Source organism: Adelges cooleyi, unplaced genomic scaffold (genome assembly GCF_023614345.1).
Source record: "Adelges cooleyi isolate 19-005CV unplaced genomic scaffold, UGA_ACOO_1.1 ACOO_flye_CR_arks_rails_tigmint_CR_PRNA_23, whole genome shotgun sequence".
Classification (NCBI taxonomy): Eukaryota; Metazoa; Arthropoda; class Insecta; order Hemiptera; family Adelgidae; genus Adelges; species Adelges cooleyi.
The window spans coordinates 5,688,168-5,710,952 of NW_026095893.1; the positions used below are offsets into that span (position 1 = coordinate 5,688,168).

A 22,785-nucleotide genomic window follows, 5' to 3' on the forward strand; every position below is an offset into this window, starting at 1 on the left:
GTCCAACAAAGAAATGCAGTAAAATTTCTATCTTCATAGTATTTTTTTTGGTTGGTTGTATGGGATAATGTGGCGGTGTAGAAAAATTGTCATGTTTCGCAACAGGTGTAGATACTAGATAGTCAAAAAAGTGTATCCTACGGTTTTTGTGTGGAGCCTCAAATAGTTGTTCAAAACCTTTGGAGCGCTGAGTGTTTTTCTGACAAAAAAAAGTAAATGAATGGCAACACTGATACATGACGTTAAAAATGGTGATATCATAATTTGAAAGTGTTCATCACACAAAGTCATCGCTTTATTTAGTGAATTGTGTTTTAAAACGTCTGCGTATTTTTATTAAAGTACATTACCCTACATGCCCCACATGTCATCAACAAGGTACAAGTTCTTTGTACAATTAGTTTTCAATAAATTATCAGAATGCTAACTTAGTCACTATTCTTCAATCTCATTTTCTGTCGTTGGCTGGCTTTTCTTGACAAGAAAAGTTCATTCCCTGTCACTTATATACAAAATTACCTTCAAAATACTAATACGAAACGCGGAGAACTGCTGATACAACCAGGAAGTAACTATAAGATAAAATGTAAGTGACGAAATATTTTTTCCCAGTTTTTTTAAGTTAAAAAATGAACTGAAAAAATCTCCCCTTTTTTGAAATGACCCTTGCGCGTATGAATAAAAATTATATTGGTTATGATGTATTTTAGTTAATTATTTATCTACTGTGTTGACTTTTGATATATCCGTTGAACGATGATAACTTATTACAGGATTGAGCTGCTAAAAATGATTTATTTTTAACTATTATTATTTGTATTTATAGTTAAAAAAAAATTAACGTTGCGTTGACTTTTTTTTCTGTTTCAGGTTAGTTGTATTTGGCCTTGTCTCAACTCGGCTACAGGTAAATATTTTAATTTAACCATATTATTAGATTTTCTGTGACAAGCAATACGCCGTTCATTCGGTTCTGTTATCACTTGTATCTTTATACGGTGATCGACTTTCCGAAAGATTTTGGCAACTTTGGCCACACTCGACCTGGATAAATTATGCGACGGGTATTTACCGAAAACAGAATTATTGTTAAAAAGCGCCATATGCGTTACGGACTTGCATGTCAAATTAATTTATGATTTGATGGTTAGAACTCTTGTGAGTTTAAGGCTAAGTCGGTAGTGCGTCAAATAATTATATTCGTCGTGGTGTGTAAACTTCCAAATTGTTGTATTCGCCCTGAGGTAGTAGAGGTAATAGTGAATTTTGCATTGATAGGCACTGCGATTATATGACACGGTCTATGTACACGGCTGTTGTATTTTGCTTGTCTGGCGACTTGCGAGGTCGTGCCTCTCTCGTGTTAAGCAATATCCACTCCGCCTTACCGAATGGTGGAAATGTGAAAGGTAAATAATAATAATATATTAACCAACAAAGTCTGGCGTTCTATTCGCCTAATATAACATATTGAATAATATTCAGTTGTTTATTAGATTTTTTTTTTTATTACAAATAAAGTTGGTAAACAGAAAATGGTAATTGATCTTAAACGTTTTGTTTGACATTGCGTTTTGAGTATTCTGTTTTTTTTTGTAGAATTGTAAAAACTCTATTCACCGCGTTATCTATCAGTCAGCCGATGACTTGTGAAAATTATAATGGATATTCGTCTAAACTCTGTACTTGAGTACAGGGGCAATTTTGCCAAGCTCCGACAGATTATAATCTATAAATATATTGCCCTGCCAAGAAAAAGTGCCCTAAAACGAATAAAAAAAAAAACAAATTAGCTACAGAAAATGTGTACAATTAGTTTTTTTTTAACTGAATAAAGATTTATGGAAACACCATATTTTTCACCGTCATGTATTTAATAATTGTAGAATTTAATATTAAGTTATCGCACAAAATACGATTCCACTACCCGAGTAGGTGAAACCATAGGATTTTTGTTTTGCATTTTGATAATTTATAACTTGCGCAATTATTCGTTTACGCGTTAATTGATAATAATATCGTTGGCGACTAGATTTGATTATTTTTACCTTTATACATAGGTATATTGGTTGTTATTAAAAAAATAAGAAAGTTGGTTATTTAAATTGCAAAACTAGTTCGGTTGCTAAACATATCATGTACTTGTGGCATCAGCTATTTTAATTATTCACACGATCAAAACATTCTACCAATTATGTTAATGATTAGTTTTTTTTAACTCGAGCGTATCGTAATTTGTCAAAAGAATAATATGATAAAAAGTACTAGCTGGCAATATTCAAAATCTATAAGTTTACTATGTTCCCGGATTAAAAAAAATATACTAGATACTATAGATGTATATGTATTATGAACATGTTCGTTTAAATAACCTTAGTCGAAATATTGGTCCATATGAATTTGGGTCGCTGTTCCACTGGAAATATCCCAGCAGGATTATTTTTTTTAACATCGAGGTGTAACACTTTTAAGCATAAACGATAAAAAACCCTAATGGACGTTATTTTCTCGTTTGATTTACTGTGTATACCCCGTGGATTTAACCCTTCACACATTTAACAAACTAACCGACACCGCGACAGATAGAAACTGTAAGTACATGAAATATTGTTAAAGGGAACGGAAAGCGCTATTTATTAAGAGGCAAAGGAAAGGCAATATTTGACAAAAATTAATCTAGTAGCTATTTTTAATATGCCGACTAATTTTAAGATAAAAAAATATTAAGTTTTTCTAATTATAATACTTTTTAAGTTATTACTCTCCGAGTTATGGCGAAAGTTTGATAAAAAAAAACTTTCGTAGAAGTCATTTTCTGGCATATCTATTGAACGGATTTCAATTATTCTTTTTTATGCGAAGCTTAATTTTTTTTTCTATGGGGGCTCAAAGACTGATTTGATTTAGCAATTAGAAAATTAGTTAGATTTTTAGAAAAAAGTAAAAAAAAAATCGAATTATGTTTATACATTTTTTTAAACAGAAATAAAAAATCAGCTTTTTAGCCCTATAGAAAAGATGTTAAACTATAAAATAAAGAAAAATTTGAAATGAAATTGACTTCGCGTTTTAGTCTTTATTAGTAAAAAATTTACGCTTTCCGTTGCCCTTAAGAGGACGCTAAATCGCCTATTTCTAAGGAGTAAGTATAGGCAACTTTCTTAATTTAGAGCTTGAACTATTGTGTATACTTATTAATACAGTAATAAGGATTCTTTATTGAATTCCATTTTTTTGACAGCCTATCACAGGTATGTAAGGGCAGTACAGTAGACTAACTAAATTTTCACAATGTCTATGCCGTAGCGTTGTTATTTTTTTGATGAAATGAAATAAAAAAAGGAAAAAAATGAATTTTTACGAATGAATAATTTTGATTGTTTTTAAGTTATCAAACAACTAAAAATACTACCGTGTGAAAATGCTCAAAGTGTGCCGTAATTTTTAGATGAAAAATGTATATTTTTATGTTTTTCTCAATCTTGAACGGGAAGAGGTGAACTTTTTAAACATTAGACATAATCAAGTACCTCTGATTTACAATCTTGATCTATAGGCTTACTAAATGAAGAAATCGGTTCAGCGTTTTAAAAAATATCATGGGTCAGATAAAAAAAGTAAAAAAAAATAAAGCACACCACTGTAAAAACAATTCCTTCTCAGCTCCACATCAAAGCTATGAACCAACAAATAAAACTGCTAATCATATAATACAGATAACAATGATTATAATATTATAATCTTCAACAACAAAATATTCATTTGACTAGGTGAAATCGCATCGGTAGTTTGAATTGTGACACCATTATGAAAACTTTCAATAATTATACTATTATATTTATCTTATGAAGTTAAATGTCAAACATTGCGCAAGTAATGCGTCGTCGAATTCCGCCGTCCATTCTTATGGAGGCAATAATATATTTCATAATAATTGTTGTCACACTTAGAAAACTTGTTTGGACTCTAGATCTTCTCGCAGTGTTAGGCATTTATCGGTAGACGGTAGACCGTTATAATGTAACCTTAACCAGTTTTCATGTAACAACTTTATTGTGCCTATATTATGTACCTATGTTGTTCTAATATTTATGTTTAATATAATATAATTGTAAACGATACATTGATGTAGTGATACGCGAAAATAATATTATTTTTATAATGACGATGTGTTAAAGGAACTTCATAGGCGTGATACGGAGGGAGGAAGTGATAGTTTCGCCAGATACAGTGTCGCACTTACAATTTTCTTCTGGGGGGTGATATGCAATAAAGGAAATTATCCCCTGGCTCGTATCCTATACAAATCTTGTCCCCGTGACCGGACCAAAGGTGAACAGTTATTTCTTTCTCTAAGCATTACAGTTAGTGTAATTACTTGTTTGATGTTTTCAAGATTTAATTAGACTTAAAAGTTTTAACTAATAATCACTATAATAGCGGTGCTAACTACCATAACAATTTTTTTTTTTAATTTCGACGCGGTTTTGAGGAGGTATTGGTTTCTACGGTGACTTAAGTGTTGTGGACTTCTGATATATTATGTATTATGATGATGTATATGTATAGCCGCGGGTTACATCGGTCACCGGGTAATTGGTAATAAGTTGTACCCGAACGATAATTTATAGGCACGGTGTTACTACTGCCCAATTAATGTTTACGTATGCGTATGCTGGAAACGAATTATTAAACGTTACCACATCGCAGCCGCCGTTTACTCTTTGCAGGTGCAATACTTTAAATGTTATTGCCTATTTTGTTATTATTATTGTAGTAACCACTAACCGCCAACCGGTGTGCCCAGCCGTGTGGAGTGTGGACGAACCGTGGAAGACGTGTGGAGTGTGGAGGTAGTAATGGAAAGCGCGCGCTTTGACCTAGGCACCGTTGCGCATGCGCCCCTCCGACGCTCGTCCGTTTGGTGGAATTCAAATCCTACTCGGTGTGGTAGATATACCTCTGCACGGACCGGCGGCCGTTTGAATATTTTTCCCGTAGCGGCACCGCAGTGTTCCCGCCTCATCGCGTGTGTGCTGTACCGTCTGTGCGTATTCAACACGTGTCGATTGTGATTAAAATAATAGCCAATATTTTTACCAGATTTATCGTTGTTGTTGGTTTTGTTCATTTTTCGATTCGTCCATAATCGACGGCGTTGTACAGTGTGTGTGTGTATGTTGTCTCGATTAGCGCGCTTCGATATTGTCATGTGTGCATTCGCACAGTGAGCCGGTATATGTGATAATATATTTTAATAAATATACATGTCGCTATACCGCGTGCGCGCGACCAAGAAAATAAACGTACTTAGGCGCGGACGTTAAGACGGTTTAAACGCCGCACACGAGTGAAAAATAGGTAACGGATTTTAGTTTTTTCTTTTACCGCTAGCGTTACAGACCAGGGGCGGATAGGTACTTTTTTCAATTATATTTTTATTTTCTCAATAGCCTCAACACCATTATCACATAAAACCCCTCGCGAAAAGTCCTCCTCCCAAAGGTTTACCCTACAGGTGTACCATGGCCCATCTTACAAATTATTTGTACCTACTATGTACAAACAATCAAACATTAATAGTAGTCCTCCTTCATTTTTAAAAATAATTTTAATACTGATTTATTTATTAATTTATTTCCTTTTTAAAATAACATAATTTTTGTAATTAAAATAATATTTGAATCATAATATAAGAATAAATAGCATACGCATCATCTATATCTATAACATGTATGGAGTCGCTGACTAATTTTATTTAATGTTATTTGTCGGTAATAAAAGTAATTTTTTAAGCATTAATTTATTAGATAAAATTACGGCCATCCTTTTATTATTTCCAAATGAAAAAATAAATTATTTATTTATAATAATGTAACTTAAGTAATTTTTAATACGTAGGTCTCCATTCAGCTTTAAGACCCCTACTATTCAGGGTCCATAGGAGAAATCGTACTTTTGTGTAAGCCTACCCGCCCCTGTACGACGGTCCTCCAGAAGTCTCTTGCTAAGCCCTGTGAAAGTCTCTTTGTTAATCGCGTATTTTTTACATTTTCAACAAGTTCTTTAATGTTGGAAAAAAATATAAGCTGCAAAAAATACCATCAAATTTGGACGTCATACATACATAATATATAAAATATATATACATACATATAGGTGGATATACATTTTTATGGATAATTGATCAGAGATAAATAAGCGATTCTGACGATTACTTAATACTTTTCAAAGTCTTGCGTTCAAATTATTATGATTAAAAAAATACAACATTTTAAAAACCAATAATTTTTTCAGCTTAGCATGTTAAGTGTAATGAATGAAATCTATTTAAAATTCACTATTATTTTGTAGTACTTATACATTGACTAGATAATTTAATAGGTTAAACTGCATTTAATTGATATTTACGAATTTTAAATAAGTGAGTAAGTATACTATTGGCTTGAAGTTTTTATATAATTTTGTCTATAATATATTATTGGCCTCGTATTTGTACCTCGTGTGTAGTTCTAAATATCAAATATAGTTTTTTTGTAACACGTCTGAGATGCAATTGGGATGTTTAAAAAAAAGGGTGTTTTTTTGCTCTCCCTTTCTCGTACTCTATTCAACGTATTCTCGACGATCACTGGCGAAGGTTACCTCAATTACAACAATAATTTTTAGAATAATTTATTATTATAAATTTCCGTTACTTGATACAGTGATTATTAAGACTACACAAAACAACGATTCCTAATTTTTTGGTTTGATGCATTGTGAACAACATTAAATAGGCAACAACGTCGTCTCGCTTAAATTATAGATATATGTCGTAAAACCGTATGAAAAAGAAAAGAAAACTTATAATGATATTAATATTATTATTGTTATTAGTACGATTTTATATTTTATTAACTGCATAACCTAAAAATGTCAAAACGAATTGATGACTGGTCAATTTCCAACTAGATTTAGGTAAATTGGTCTCAATATTTTGCCTACATTTTCTATCGAGGTCACGATTGTCAATTTGCGTGGATCTTCCATTTGATTTCGTTTACAGTCCATTATTTTTTCAAATGGTGCCTGGCTATTATTGAAGAAACGCTATACGATGGTTTTCTAAAACACCTCTGGGTTTCTCTGCTTTGCACATTAATTTTGTTTTTTTATTTTATTAGTTAAATAACGTATAGTTTTGGAATTATTACGACGGGTAGTATAGGTTTTTTTTGTTGATATTTTTGTATGGCCTAACGTTTATACCTAAGTAAAGGTAATGCTTTTTTTTCATAATATTCTTTTATCTGTTATGTTTGCAAAGAAGACTATTAAAAAAAACGTATGCCCGTTCTACACAATAGGCGTGACGAATGCAAAACGCAAAATGAACGCTTTGACAATTTCTCCAGGCCAGGATAATACTGTCTGTACCATCTTTGTTTCCGGTACGATGAACTCGCATGTTTCCTTCTTCCTTTCGAGTCGTCAATTTTCACAAACTACCTACCATTTTCCTAAACTCATTATTTGTCTCAAAAAAATAAAAATAAATCGTTGAGCTGGTTGCACTGCGTATGTAGAGAGAATAATTGCTCGACGATTTAAAGACAATTTATTATGTTTCTTGGATTGTATCCAACGACTAACCTTATCACCATGAACAAGCTATGTATTTCGAGTTCTGCTATTAGTAAAACTATTGAATATTTGTAAAATGTTATAAGATAAAATTATGTTTCTTTTGGCGCTTCCTTAAAAACAACATTCTACCCTACAGGCTTTGTGTGGAAAGCCTAGAAAAAACAACCATTGTCGATAACTCGTTGACATTGAATCTGTGGCGATTATGCCTACTGTTTTTATTGACAAAGAAATAGAACTTGAGGCCTTGAATTCAAAACAAACTAATTATTGAGGCTAGAGATTAATAGGTTGTAAACATATAGACGGTAATTTCAATTAATTTTGTTATGCACAAGTATAAGAATTGGCATAATTCTTTAAGTCAGTTAAACAAAGCAATTGTGATGGTTATATTTAAAATCTGAACAACACGGTATTAATGATGTTAAAATGTATTGCGATTTTTGTGTTTCATAAAACCATCGCCATTATCTTTTGGGACCATTGTCGAAGAATGAAATGTTCTCGAATTACATATGCAAAAACCTGATCTAAAAATAATGGCTATAAAACTCCGGCAATGTACATTTCATTTGCATACCATCAATGTGTTTAAATAGGTCAAAATTCTACGGCTGCGTCCCGCGTATTATCCAGTTTACAAATGTAGCGCAGTAGCGGTTTTTAAAATTTTTTTTTGGAAAATCAGATTAGATTGTAATGCGTTTTGCGAAAAATTTTTGGTTGGATTATCGTAACTAAATCGATAGAAAAACAAAGCCGCCACCGGCTTCAATGTGATATTCGCTTTGTCGCTTTTTTGACTTGGCGTTTATATCGAGTTGAAAAACTCCAAGTAGTCTCCTCTACGGCCACAGCCTATCACTGCAGCACCTGGTGACTTTGTAGTATTCTACCCACTGCGTATGGTCAAAATGTCATTGTGTCTGTTGTAGAATCGGCCGGCGTGATTGTACAGAGCCGGCGGACAGTTCAATAGCATTTGGGTTGCCGTTTAATACAACCAAAATCAAAAATGAAAAAATCCCATTGTGGTAGTGTTAGCTGTACGTCCGCCCCGCTTTGATCCTTGGCACAAGACTTTGTCACGACCCCGGCGGGTGTTCACGATATCCTTTTCACGCGACTTTCTCTCTCTCCCATTCAAACCGATTGCCGATCGTAATACGAGTTACGCGTGTGCTTTGTTACGTTTTTTCCCATCTCGCGTGATATCCCGAGTTGAATAAAAAAACTCAACAATGTGCAACAACATCCGTTTTCTTAATTTCATTATCGTTTCTTTCCATGAAGTCGCAGCCAACTGCAGGCGCACGTAAAGAGTGCTAAAAGAATGCAATCATTCACTATTTTTAAATTATCTATAGCACGACCATTCAAAAGATAGAGAACATTTATTAAAACGTTATGGTACACAGCTGTTATGAATTTCCTTACTTATCAACTTCAACTATTTTGAATTTTCGACAAAGCGTGGTTATTTATTAGTACAATAATAAAAAGTTCAAAAATATAAAATTTACTTATTTCCTTATTAGCCTGTTATCTTTACATTTCGCCTATTATGAAATGCCGTTTTATTGTAAGTATACTTTTGATATTAGGGTGGTTCGAGGTATAATCCTTTTTATTATCGGCCAAAAAGAGAAGTTCGAATAAGTATAGTTTCCCTTCCAAGCAATTTTTTAAATTCTTTTAAATATTTGAAAGGATTTAGCCACTGCTCTTCCACCGAGCTTCCCCTAATTTTCACCAATGTATTTAGATATTTATTTATATTACCAAAAAATTTACCCATGGGATTTATCGTGTTCGAATCTGCAGTCGAGAGTTCTTTAATGTACCAAATTCACTCTGTCAAGTCTGAGACGTCGATTGCACGTGACGGCAGTAACTTCGGTTTTCGTCAATGCTAGCGCGGAATTTAAATCTGAGTTGACGACCATTGGGTATCCATTAAGCCGAGATGAAAAAAAACAAAACTTTTTTATGTACCTTTTAAACGACTCAGAGAAACAGTTTATTTATAAAAAAATATTTTATATTTATCTTAAGAATTCAATACTACTTAACGCTTAAATAATGTATTTTTTTGTTAATATTCAGTGAAAAAACGTAGGTTAAATTAATCATTTTCGAGATGGATGTAAAATATCTAAGTAGGCACCTTCCCCTTAAATTATATACATTTTGGTAAGCTGAGATTTTTTTTACTAGAAAAAAAATGTATTTATATGCCGCTGCCAACAAGAGACGTTTGTCTCTTAACTTTTATTATTAAGTATTGTCATACTTGAATAACGTTTTGATGAACCTAATTAGGCCTAATTAGGGGAGCGTCAATTTTTCTACAAATATCTGACTAATAGTTGCTTTAGCAGCTATTACGTTTTCCCGTTTATCATTAAAATAACACTCCTTTTCCTGTAATTTCTTATTGCTGTTATTCTACGGCATCCATTACATTTCCGGTTGTACCGACAATAATATAGCCTCCAATGTTGAAATCACGAATTGCGAATTTACTTTTGTATGGTACAGATATTTAACGGGTGGAACAAAAAATAGCCTGTTAATAGTCATTTAAATAAAATTAATTTCTTCAAGCATATTTAACGTATAACAGTTTTATTTAAACTTCACCTTTAAGAATAGAAAATTGTAAGATTTATCTGTCAGGCCTTTTTTCAGTATCTCGAAGGTCTGAAGTCCCGTATCTACTAAGTAATTGTACTGTTTTGTATAATCAGATTAAAGTTATTATCTAAGTGAACATGACAAATTCTCTGCGCCCTGTAGTTTTGGTATAACAGCGACTATAATTATATAAATCATTGTAAGGGTATAGCTTTGCGCAGCGGTCAAATGTCCATCCCTAACAACTATAATATAGCGAATGGCCTTGACATTTTCCAATATGAACGGTCGATGCGTGTGTGTTTTCGAATTTAATTTAAGCATATTTGGCTAATATTATCGATTACCTAACGTCCAATGTAGTTAATTTTGTGTGTATATGTAAGGTTTAAAGTGTTAATTTCCACAAGCACTGGTCGCGGGAGGAACTTTTTTTCTGGTTTCCTAGTTAGTTCGACTGTGAACATATATTTTATATTTCCTTGTATACAATCAAGTTGCATGTTTCATCTTCAGTCCAAATGTGTGTACTTCACACTTGTAACATCCGTATATGACGAAACAATTTTATGGCCTTAGAGATGTTCGTATTTACTATATTTACCTTATGTGTGTCTCTTGAGTTGGCGTAAGTGTATTAATTACATCGCGTTATTTTTTGGCCAACTATCTAGGGTAAACGCTCGTCGTCAAACGGTTAACGACCTATTATAGTTATGAAAGGTAATTTTCCTGTAGAGTTCCTACAAATGTGTGTCTCTTTCCTCTGTTGTTCGAGATAAACCTCGTCGGTAATTACGCGTTGTTTGTTGCTTTAGTAGAGGGAAAAAATGATACCAATCCGGTTGTCACAGAAGCCTCAACCGTAACGGGAATAACGGTAATGACCGCAAAATGTCGGTGAAGTAACTTTTCTTCGATTTATTGAATTGTTCGTCTGTTACACTGGTAACAAGACGGTAGACACCCGAAACACAATGGTAACATTTAAAAATTACATAGACTCTTGAATAGAAAGAATTAAAATCAATAAACAATAATGTTTGATTTTTATATTAAGTATTGGGTTGTTTCCCTTCATTCTAGTGACAAATTTAAATATATAACCCGGATTGTATTTTTTAAGTTGTTTTTGAGGTATGTTTTCTGTCAATGTATAGTATCTAATGTATAATATAGTATAAAAAGTTGATTATTTGTATACGACATCAATGAATCACTGTTTCTACTCCATCATGTTTTTTTATAGTACGCTGTCAGCAAAATAATACATTCGTCCATGCGGCAATGTTGACAGTATCCAAATTTTCCTTTAAAATTAAGATGTCAATATTTATTTCAACAGAAATGAAAATCTTTCAAGGTTTTCTTTTTTGTACTATTTTTTATACGCTTAACATTAGAAATAACAAAAAAAAATATATTTATCACATTTTTTATTTAAATTATTATGAAACCTACATAAATTAAATTATTTTTTGGTTAACGGTAACAATTTGAACTTACTATGGTGTAAACAATAATAGTTCTTTTATTGTTTGAATCATTAATAAATACTATAATAAATTAAAGATTTATTTAAGAAAAATCGAAATATATTAAATTACGTTTAGTTTCAAAAATAGTATTCATATTGTAGACATCTAATAAATAATATTTTTTTTATAAGTGTTAAAGTCTTTAAATGGTGCTAAATATTAAACTGAATACATTTCTTAAGCGATTCATACCCAGATATAAAATAATTTTTTAATTATTTTAATATATAGGTACAATTTTAATATTTAGGTAGAAGGAAAGAGGATACTAGGTAGAAATAGTTATTGGTAAAATTATATAATACTATATAGGAATAAATTACAACATAAGTTTTTTGGTCGGTGTTATGAAAATTAAATTACGTAGCATGAGACTTCATTGGACCGTTTAATAAGATTGTTAGAATGCTTTATAACCATTACCCGTTACACTGCCACCACACAATTCACCTCGAGATCCTGTATTAAGATACCCAGGTTGACCTTATATCAGAAAATTCAATCATTATCTGCATATGACATTATCTTTATTTCTTGGAAAATGGTTATACTATTTTCCGACATGTATTTTGCTGTAATTTGCTTTGCCCAATTACTTGGTTTATTTCCTACATGATGGTTTAACAATCCTAATCGTGCTCCATGCATTTTTTGCGTGAGTAGCTTTTAATCACAGAGTAGCCAATTCAAATTAGCCTAATAACATTGTTATCGAAGACAATGTTGAAAATAAACCCTTGAAAATAATTTAGTATTTAATCAAAAATGTGGGTATATTGAGTTATATAAAAAAACTCGAGTTTCTGCAATTTCTGGTCTTTCTAATTTAGTTTTTTGCTGAAAATTTGCAATCGGGTTTATACAGAGAGTGTTGCGAGCAAACTAAATTATTCATAATTTAATCTGATTTCCGTAATAACTGGCGTTTTGTGTTATGCGTGGTAGTTTGTGTTGCGGGTATAATAGCATGACTTATAATATTTTTAAAAATACCATATTGAATTCAAACGCAGGCGATCGTATTCAGGAAGTGGTGATTGCAAATAATGTGAGCGGGTTATTGGCGTCGATTTTGTTTGGATTTACACAAAAACAAAAATCCGTTAAAATATGTCACCGTACAGTAGAGAGCATCATACGGCTGTCGTAGCCCCCGTGTCTACCGTTTCACCTGTGATCGAGGAATTCGGTAAGAGAGACGATAGCTGTAGTTTGCCGACGGCTCTCCATCAACACAAGTACCAGCAAGATCCAGGAAAGCCCACTGCAGGATATACCACAGGATTTTCGTTGCTTCGCCGTTTGTTGCGTTGGTGGTTGGCCAGATTCGGCCAGAAACCATTAGTCAAAAAAGGTACGTTTACTCAATCTAGTTGAAAATGCGCTACACAAAATAAATAATCCCCATGATGAATTATTTTTAAGCATAATTAAAAAAAAACATTGGTTTTTAATCGAAAAAGTCAAATAGTGTAGCGTAACTGCTGGTACAAAACTCGACGGTAGTAGTTAAAAAATATAATATTTTAGTCGGCGTAGTCGTATAGTGTATACGTCAAAAGATAACTTTGTCAAGATAATTTCGTGCGTGTGAAACGTCTGTATTGTATAAGTAAATAACATAGAAATACTAACGATATCGCTTTATTTGTTTTGTTCTTAAGCTCTTATCGGTATTTTTTTATTGGGTAAACCGTATCCTAACTTGCTATTGCCTTGTAAACGTCCGTCCTCGTAATTATGGATTACCGTAAATTTTGTCTAAACTTAAACGAAATACCTGATAACGATGTTAAAAAAATATATTGTCCACATCTATTTATTTTTTTATTTTTCAAATTAATTTCATCGCTAATGATTGTTAACTGTCCGTTCCTACTGTGATGGTACATGCCCATATAGTATAATGTAATATATTCAATAGCACAGTGTATTTTCCCAGTTTTGTTCAAGGTTGCAACTCGCAGCTGAATATCTTTTTTATATTTTCAATGCGTTATTATTATTTTATTCTTTTTTTGTCTGTTATTCAGATTTATACAATAGACGTCGTTAAAAATAAACTAATCATCTGCATGGAACCAAAATTTGCGTTGTATTGAGAATAATAATTCACCATAAAAATAATAATAACTATATTCGACCACAAAAAACCAAAAAGTTTTTAAACGTGAACAACATTTTCTATCAGAGATCATGTAAACGCAATATAGTTTTTTTGGATACATTTCAAATAATAATATGACACGAGTTGAACTAATTCTTGACTATTAATTATCATAAGTACCCACTTATTTATTTAAAATCTGTAAAATATTCATCCCTACTATTTAACAAACAACTGACTCAACTTTCTGTTTAAATGCGGTGTTAGTAGTTTAATTTTGTTATGAATTATGTACATTTTTCTCTAATTTTTTTTAATTTAGTTTTTATAAATATTGTAAACTGGTTTTAATTATTTTGTCTGGTATACGATTCTAAATGTCTAAAATTAAATTATGCATGAGTAATTAATCAATTGATATAAATCACAAACTTTATTAAAATTATAAATTGATACTTATCATTACTTATTTTTAATATTGGTTTACAATTAATGCAGTGAATTTCACACGACAATTGAAACTTATTATTTGATTAATGAAATGCTACGTAACGTCTATTATCTCTCAAGTTCTTCAGTTGAACGTTCTGTTATTTATATTGAAAAATTCTTGTGGGCAAAAAACGATCATAAAGATTTTGTCGGTACATGTCAGTAAAAACTACCTATACCATTATTATTTGAAATTTTAATTGTGTTCCAGAAAACGTCCACACCAATCTTATTTGTGTAACTACTAATGTTTTTCAATACATTGTAGGATATATCGTATGTCTATTTAGTGGCTATACTTTGTTCGATCTGATTTTTCTTTGTTAAAAGAGACATTGTTTACTTATCACAAATTCACACACTTGTTACATATTACTAATTAGACAGATGATATATTAATAATGCCAGTAATTATTTTTTAACGATATAGTTATAATTACTCATCATATTTATTAAATTGAAAAGTGCGCATTAGTTTTTTTTAATTCCATTTGTTTTATGGCTTAAGAAAAAAATATTGTTTACGCGCAACTTTATTGTTTAAAACTATCTGTGGAAATTGTTGCCAATACAGCAAATTTAAGCAATAATGTAATAATTTTCGGTGTAGTTTAATTAACATTCGCTAATAAAAAACAATTTTTATTTGTGTATGTCTTAATGAGAATTACGATAAAAAAAATAATTTATTGTTCCGCTTATTAGTATTTTTGTTTCTTTTAAATTAAAATAAAAACAGTTCTCGTTTGTTATCCTAATTTGGTATTTTTGTTTTTAGTGTAAGCCGACCAAGTTAACGACGTCTATTACTGGTGTACATCGGCAGTCGTGATTTTAAAAATTACTTAATGTCGTCGTTCGTTTAGAAAGTCAACCTATGTGGGTCAAATTATTCCTAATTAAAATGTAAAAAAACCGTATAGTTAACTATCCGGATCATTAGTAGAAATCCAGTTGCTTCTTGTCATTTATAGTTCATCAATTCGTTTTAACAATGTGAGGTTATTTTTAAAACACACAACGTTTATTAAGTTATCGCTCCGAAATGTATCCATCACTTTACTAGATTTACCGTTTAAGTGTTCTCCTTTAATGGTTTGGCCTTTCTGCACGGATGCACCAAACATTCTCAATTATAAAGTTTTTCTTTGAAAGTTTATTAGCACTATTTCTATTTTTATTTCTTTAAATTAAAATTATATTTGATCCGCAATTAGTTAAGTAAAAATGTAAAAATTATTATCGTTATTATTTAAATTTAAAAAAAGTACCTAGTCTGTCATCTGTTCCTTTTTTTTTTGTACCGGTTCATTATTAGCTTATTTATATTAGCTATATTTATTATTAGCTTTTCTATTTTCATCCTTGTTCTTTCTTTATTTTTTAACTTGGAAAAACGACATAAATTAAATCCAAATTAATAGTAATTTTCAAGTAACCCACCATTTATTTACAGAGATTTTTATCAAGTTTATATTTTTGACGGATTAAAACTCTCACACTATTGTTTTTCTAGAACCTAATTATGTTGTATTACTTTTTAGAACAATTTTTATTTAATTCAAGTAAGAGAGGTTATGTAGCTTTTCTGGTTAAACGGAATTAAATGTTTACTCTTTACTTGTATTTATTATAAAAATCTGTATTCGTGGAAATTTCATTTTATTTACAATGTTAATGTAAATAAAGTAATATAAAACTGAAGACTTTGTAATAATCATTATTTTGCGACCTAAATTGAAAAAGTTGTCAACTCAATTCCTAGTGATCCTGAGAAAACGTAACATATTCGTATTGGAATTTATCCCCTCCTCCAACCCCATTGCGTTAAAGTTCGATCAAATTACATAACTCCCATTCTAAAAGCTTAGAAAAAATTAATTGTTTTTATGTAAAAAAAAATAATGCTTAGGGTTTTTACTTTAGTTAAAAGACCTAATGGTTTCTTTTTGTTTAAAATGTATATAAGTTTGCCTAAGCCATAAACTTCATATTGCATATTAGATAAGAAATTAATTTACACAACTTACTTCATAAATAAAGTAATTTCGGCCAAGTTAGCCGTTTTCTTCTAATCAGAAACTACTTGTGTATTTAGCAAATGCCTATTATATAAATATAAAAAAATACCAGATTGAGCGAATTCCCGAGAACTGTAAAGTTAATTTAACATTTTAATTTAAAAACTTAAAACGTAAACACCGGGTTTTTTTTGCGGGAAAGCGAATGTACTTTCTTAGTCCTAATTTCAATATTAAAAGCGGTCTATTTTTATGACATTTTAGATCAAAATTTCGATTACTTACAATGGTCAGATTTAAAATCTGTAAAGCGATATGTGTTCTTTGGCTACTTTACTATAGTTACGTAGGAAAAAGATTTTTGTGTTTTCGTATTTTCGTATTTTTTATGCAAAACATTTTTTTTAGTATGGAATTTTTTAATTGAAATCGGTTTTCTACATAACCTAGTAAACTAGTCAAAGAACACGAATTTTTTTACAAAATTCATCGTACTATTTTAAGTAGGCGTAATTTTGTCAGTCTTCTAAGTCTAAAATACCACCAAAAAGGCGTTTACTGATTGAACAAATTGTAAAGTGTATCGTGTTTTAAATATACCTAATTCTTTATTTTTATTCCTATTTAGAATTAGAGGCTTATAGTAGTCATTATTATCAATATTATTGAAATGTAAAATAAAATGTTTAGAATTTTCTCAAAAAATTTTTCTTATTTTTTTTATTAAGGGAAATCCCTTAAAAAAGGGGAAAATTGCACTTTGGCCGTAGTTAATTCCTAGGTTGCTATGGTTGAGTGAATAAACATTCAACAGGTATTGAAAATATTTTCATTATATTGTTGATTACGATCTATAGGTAATAACGACAATAAATTATTATAGACTGGGGCAACTATAATCGTATTCACCCTTATACTGAAAATGCATATTTTAAACACGTTTTGTCATTCCAATGCTTTTATTGATATTTTTAATTCTATTAATACAGATTCACATTAAAGTGTTTATTCGAAAGTAGTGATTTTAAGTTTCGGTAATTTATCGCAATATGCTCCGACCCTACTGTACTGGCTTTTATTTTTATTGTTGTTTTTAATATGGTATAACTGTTGTTTAAAATTAGCATAATGACTAAAAAAAATAATGATATGTACTGTTGTTTAGTCTACTTGTAATCTAATTTAAAAAAACGTCCTTGCTACCGTGAACCAGTTTTCACATATTTAAGTGGTTTGATGTTTCAGTTGAGCAATTTATGAATTATTTAAAATTGTATTTTTATTTATTCTATATAAAAAAATAAATATTTTTATTTTTATTCATTTATTCTATTTCGATAACTATTACTGCTATGATATTATATATATTATATACCTATTGATTTTATTTATTTATATTTTCTACGAGTTACGTAGTATTCTAAACCTAACAATAACATTTAAAGTATTTATTTATTTAACTTAAGTATTTAACTAGCCTTTAGTAAAGAATAATAACAAGTTGTGGGTCATTAGCATATGCATGTTGTATTACAAAGATTATAATATGAGGTTGTTGTTGAGATTTCAGTACAAACGAAACTTATTTATTTGTGTTGTAGGAGCAGTGGTAAACTAGTTTTACATATACTATTGTATGCATATTATATTTTAATATTGCACGATTAAATTCGCATTATACTGCTCAGGGTTAACTGAAGTGTAAAAGTTCTTAGTAACATACTTATTTTAATTACAATATATTCCACTGCACATATTAAACTTCATAAATTGTATAAAAGCTCTGTTAAGTTTTGAAAGAAAACCGTATTATTGCAACAAATTAAAATATGATAAACAGAAAACCCATATTCTCAAATTTAACCAACATTTAAAGTCATAATAATTTCATGTGGCATTTAAAATATAATTGATAAATCTCTTGAAAACTGCTCATATAGTTTACTTCAAAATTTTACATTACATCTAAAAACAAGGATATTATTATTAATAGTGTTTAAAATAATCAAAACGAAAGGTGTCACACGTGTTCATAAAAATGCATTTATACTAAATCTTACCTTTTACAAACATACAAAAAATCAATAAAAAAGCAATCACTCTGCAAGATACCTGTAGCAACATCATTTTTGTTTGTGTACCTGTGGCTTTTGTTTCTTTACCCATTACGTTCTTAATTTATTAATCTTCGCGTTAATTACGATGTTATAGTTGTTGGGTGTAGAATGTCGAGTGCAGTATTATTTTTAGTCATAGTATTATTTTCACAAGAAGTTTTTTTTTTTTAATTTTAAAGTGCTTAAAGAAATTGTTCATAGTATTAGACATAAGTACTTTAAGTAAATTTACCTACGTTTTAAAAAATGCAAATTGGAAAGCGGATTTCTCTTAATTCGTTCGGACATATTCTCCAATAAGTATAAAATAAATCGTAACAGTTAATCTTAAATTAATGTAGAGGTCAGTAATGAGAACCCGAAAATCCGGATTTTTAAAAAAACGCTATTTAAGCCACCTAAAAATCTTAAAAACATTAATATTAGAACAATAAAAATCTGTGTATTTTAATAAAATTGTTTGATGAAAATAATGAAACCCTGCTTAACTTTGACGATAAATTGATTTTGGGAATCCTGATTTTCGGGCTTCAACAAGTCCGAAATCCAAAAGCAATTTATTTTGTTGGTGTTTTATTTTTACATTTTCATTAAGTACGCAGCTTTTTATATTATAATAACATTTAATACTTAAAAGACTTTTAAGTATCTTAAATAGCGTTTATTTTTTTCGGAGTTTTTCGGATTCCTATCACTCGTAGAGGTATGAACAATTTGAATAATACTTAAATTTGTTGAATAATATTGTTTTAGTCCATGGCCAACAGTCAGGGCCAATAAAGTGGATGTGGCAGATTACATCCCCCAGATTATGATTATGTTTACAAAAATTAGTTGCTTATAATAGTCGACTATAATTATTTTATTTTTAAGTCAGCCACCTTATATGTGTGTTGTACGTAAAAATAGGTACACTCATACAGATGGCTGAATAATGATAATTAATTATAATTTATTTTATCGAAGCTACACGGTGTTTAACGAATCTTTGCGCGTAAACAATAATTTTGTTTTGATGCGAAATTAATTGTCTATATACTAAAATCGTGAAAAATAGCCGATTTCAAGTAGGGCACTTGACCGGAACGAAAATCTTAAAACGCGGTTGGTACCGCCGGACGTCTTGAGGCCCGAGTGCGCTCCTTCTTCTTATATAATCTTATCTTTTATATCAATTACTTATCATTTGATTATTATTAAAATTATTCGTTTATTTACATCACTAATTAACTTATTAATTAACTCATGGATAAACAGAAATAAATCACTAGCCTACGTAGACATGGTCTGCGATATCTCACTAGTTTATTTTTTTTTGCGTCACGTAGTTTTTATATTATATTTAAACTAAGTACTCTTAATAAATATAAGTTTTTAACTGTGCAATTTTCATATGAAATCAATTTTTTCACGGAAAAATAGATCACGTTCATAAACAATAAACGCGCTGTTTAATGGGTAAACGTCAGTCAGTTTTTTAGTGAAGAATACTATTTTATTGGACAACATTGTATTATTATTTAGTTGTACTACGTCAAGTATTAATACGTTTTCGACACTGCGTGGGAAAACTTATGGGTATTGAATAGTTTTTTGATTTAAAATGATAAATAATGTGATAGCGTTATTTTTTAATTTCACGTGCTACTGTGTAGTAACGTACTGCGCGGTAACCTTAAAACTGGTCTACGATCGACCCCGTGTAAATGTCATAGCCAGTGCGCTGTACCGTTCAAGGTTAATTAGAATCGTAAAAATTAATAATAATACATTTTCCACTAAAATCACGTCGTTTGTATGTACAGTAACTGACTGATTATTCAGTTGACTTTTCTTGAGTTCTCAAACGCTCTTACACAGGTTCGGCTCGGTTTAGTTTAAGCATAAACGTAGTGTGAAATAAAAGTTAAGTGAAGTTTTACCGTGTCATTTTGTTAATTTCTCGTTTCATTTCATTGAAGACTTGAAATCATTTCATGCTAATATGCTATACTGTACAACGTAGTATTGCCCCTAGTGGTAACGTGTGAACCTTACATAATATGACTACGTACTCGTTTTGGCAAAATCAACGAGTGTTACATCCCCGGTCAAACACTATATTCTCCGTACTTGACATCTGTAGATTATTTGCTCCCAGGGAAATTTAAGGATATTGGACGACCTCCGACAGGTATCTAATAATATTGACAATAGAATATAATACATGTTGTTCTCCGCCTCGAGTTTTCTCTATGTAGTGTGTGTGCGCGCCTACTCGCCAAATAATATCCATAGCATAATTAAGTTGGACTTGATTACATTTGTTGGTCGCCTGTGGTTTTCGTAGTAATGCGGGAGACTATGAAGTAAAAATAAAACAAGACAATGAAATACACTATAGTCGGACACTAGAATAGCTGTAGTGTGTCGCCATGTTCAACTTTTTTACCGGATAGACACCTCATAATTGTTGTGCAAAAACAAAAATACAAAATGAAACGACAAAAAAATAGAGGAGAGATCAATCAATACGTGTTGCCAATGAGAGGCGGGTAATAGTGGATGATCTATTATTGCAAAACAGCGGCTGTGTATAGCGAGTAGGAGTGTGTGTATTTGTTCTATTATGTCCGTTCGATTGAATAGCATATTGCGGTACACACACACGCTTGCCCGTCGAGAATCGATTGTTGTGTGCATTGAATAGCACATTGGCACCAGAAGCATAATATTTGGATTATAATAAAATCAGTAACTAGCGAGAAACTACATTCAAGCCCGAAATCGAATCAACTGTGTATGTGCCTCTCAAACATAACACATAATCAATGTGTGACAGGAGTAGATGAGGTTTGATCTCGTTTCCTTGTATACAATCATGTATACAGAGGACCGTGCAAATTCATGAAGTACAAATTATACTTTTATTTTTTTGCAAGGAACAAAATGTGTCCAATTTCCATATCAGTCGTAACCATCGCGACATCTCATGGTTAAGTTATTAAATTCAATAGCCCAAAATAAATATGATACTAGTCCAAACGACCAAGAAGGCATAAGCAAATTAGCTAGTAATATTTTTTACTGATTAAAGCTAATTTTCTTTTAGATGCATTGAGTCCACTAATTCCCTAAACGATTATTTGCTTACATTTTTTTTGGTTTTCACTATTTCGTTAAAAGTTGATTATTTATATTATATTAATTCAACTAGTTAGATAATATTGTTAAATATTGTGTATTAAATGAGTGCGGATATTATATTCGTATTAGACAACACGATTTCTCTCAAAAGTCATTGTAAATTACTGAGCATTAGTAAAACAATTTTAAAATTAGAGTTAAAAAAAAAAACGATTAACCTGTAGTCGCAATCTGTTTGCATGTACTACGGTGGCAAATATTTTGGCCGTTATTATACTCTCTCCACCTATCGAATAATACCCTAGACTATTTTCATTTTGAACACGTCGTCGCCTCTTCACGTTCGTTCGACCAACATTTCGCCAGTCAACGTTTGGCCTACTTCCAAAAAGTAGCAACACAAGTCGAACATCAGCCATTACCATAATCCGGCTTGATCCACAAAAATGGGTTCCTATTGCGTTAATTTTTGTTTTGTTTTCAGTCCGGTAATAAGCGAACCGTAAGATGCCGAATTTAATACATTTATCTTATCTTTTAAATAGCGTGCGTAGGTTTTACTGTAGGCCACCATGAAGGTCAAGAGACAAGACCTTCCCGAATACCGCACAGGGAGCTAACGCATTAGGAATGGTCGTTTGTTTTGCAGGGGATTGGAAATGTTTTGTTAAACTAGCAGAACGTTTGTGGTGAACGGTTTTTTTACTTTTAATTTGAATCATATACATATATATTCCTTTCTTATTGTTTTTTTTCTATCTGACCAAGACGTGGTGTTTGGAGGTCGTCGCTATCTGTCATGACACGGGGCGCACCCGGAACAAAACGTTTTGGCCTTGACTCCATTATCCGCGCTGAGCAACGGCGGAGGTGGCGCGATCCGTATGTGTGACTCGTGTACGCGCTTAAGAGAAAGAGTCGGTGAATACTACAGTACAATAATTATCATATTATTATGTTTAGTGTAAAACCTCAACTCTCAATTGGCGAAAGATGTAGTGATAAATAAAAAAAGTACAAATATAGTGTGTGTTGAAAAACATTGACCGCGTTGTGTTTTTTTCTACAATAATAAATTGCTCAACAAGGCACACGTCATAACGCATACACAATAT

At 31.2% G+C, this 22,785-nt stretch overlaps 1 protein-coding gene across 5 annotated transcripts in view; it reads left to right on the plus strand.

The window, feature by feature from the left end:
• The window catches only part of LOC126835132 (serine/threonine-protein kinase tricornered), a 71,863-nt gene that overhangs the window by 9,721 nt on the left and 39,357 nt on the right, over positions 1–22,785 (plus strand). The window contains exons 1-2 of one of the 5 annotated variants that reach the window (XM_050567419.1): positions 4,966–5,361; positions 12,821–13,161. The exons of 2 other annotated variants lie outside the window; for them this stretch is intronic. In XM_050567419.1, coding sequence (XP_050423376.1) covers positions 12,918–13,161 — 244 coding nt within the window. In that variant the 5' untranslated portion in view covers positions 4,966–5,361; positions 12,821–12,917. Of the gene's footprint in view, positions 1–870; positions 908–4,965; positions 5,362–12,820; positions 13,162–22,785 lie in introns of those variants that run through there. 2 more of the 5 variants (XM_050567420.1, XM_050567421.1) reach the window with 2 other exon arrangements.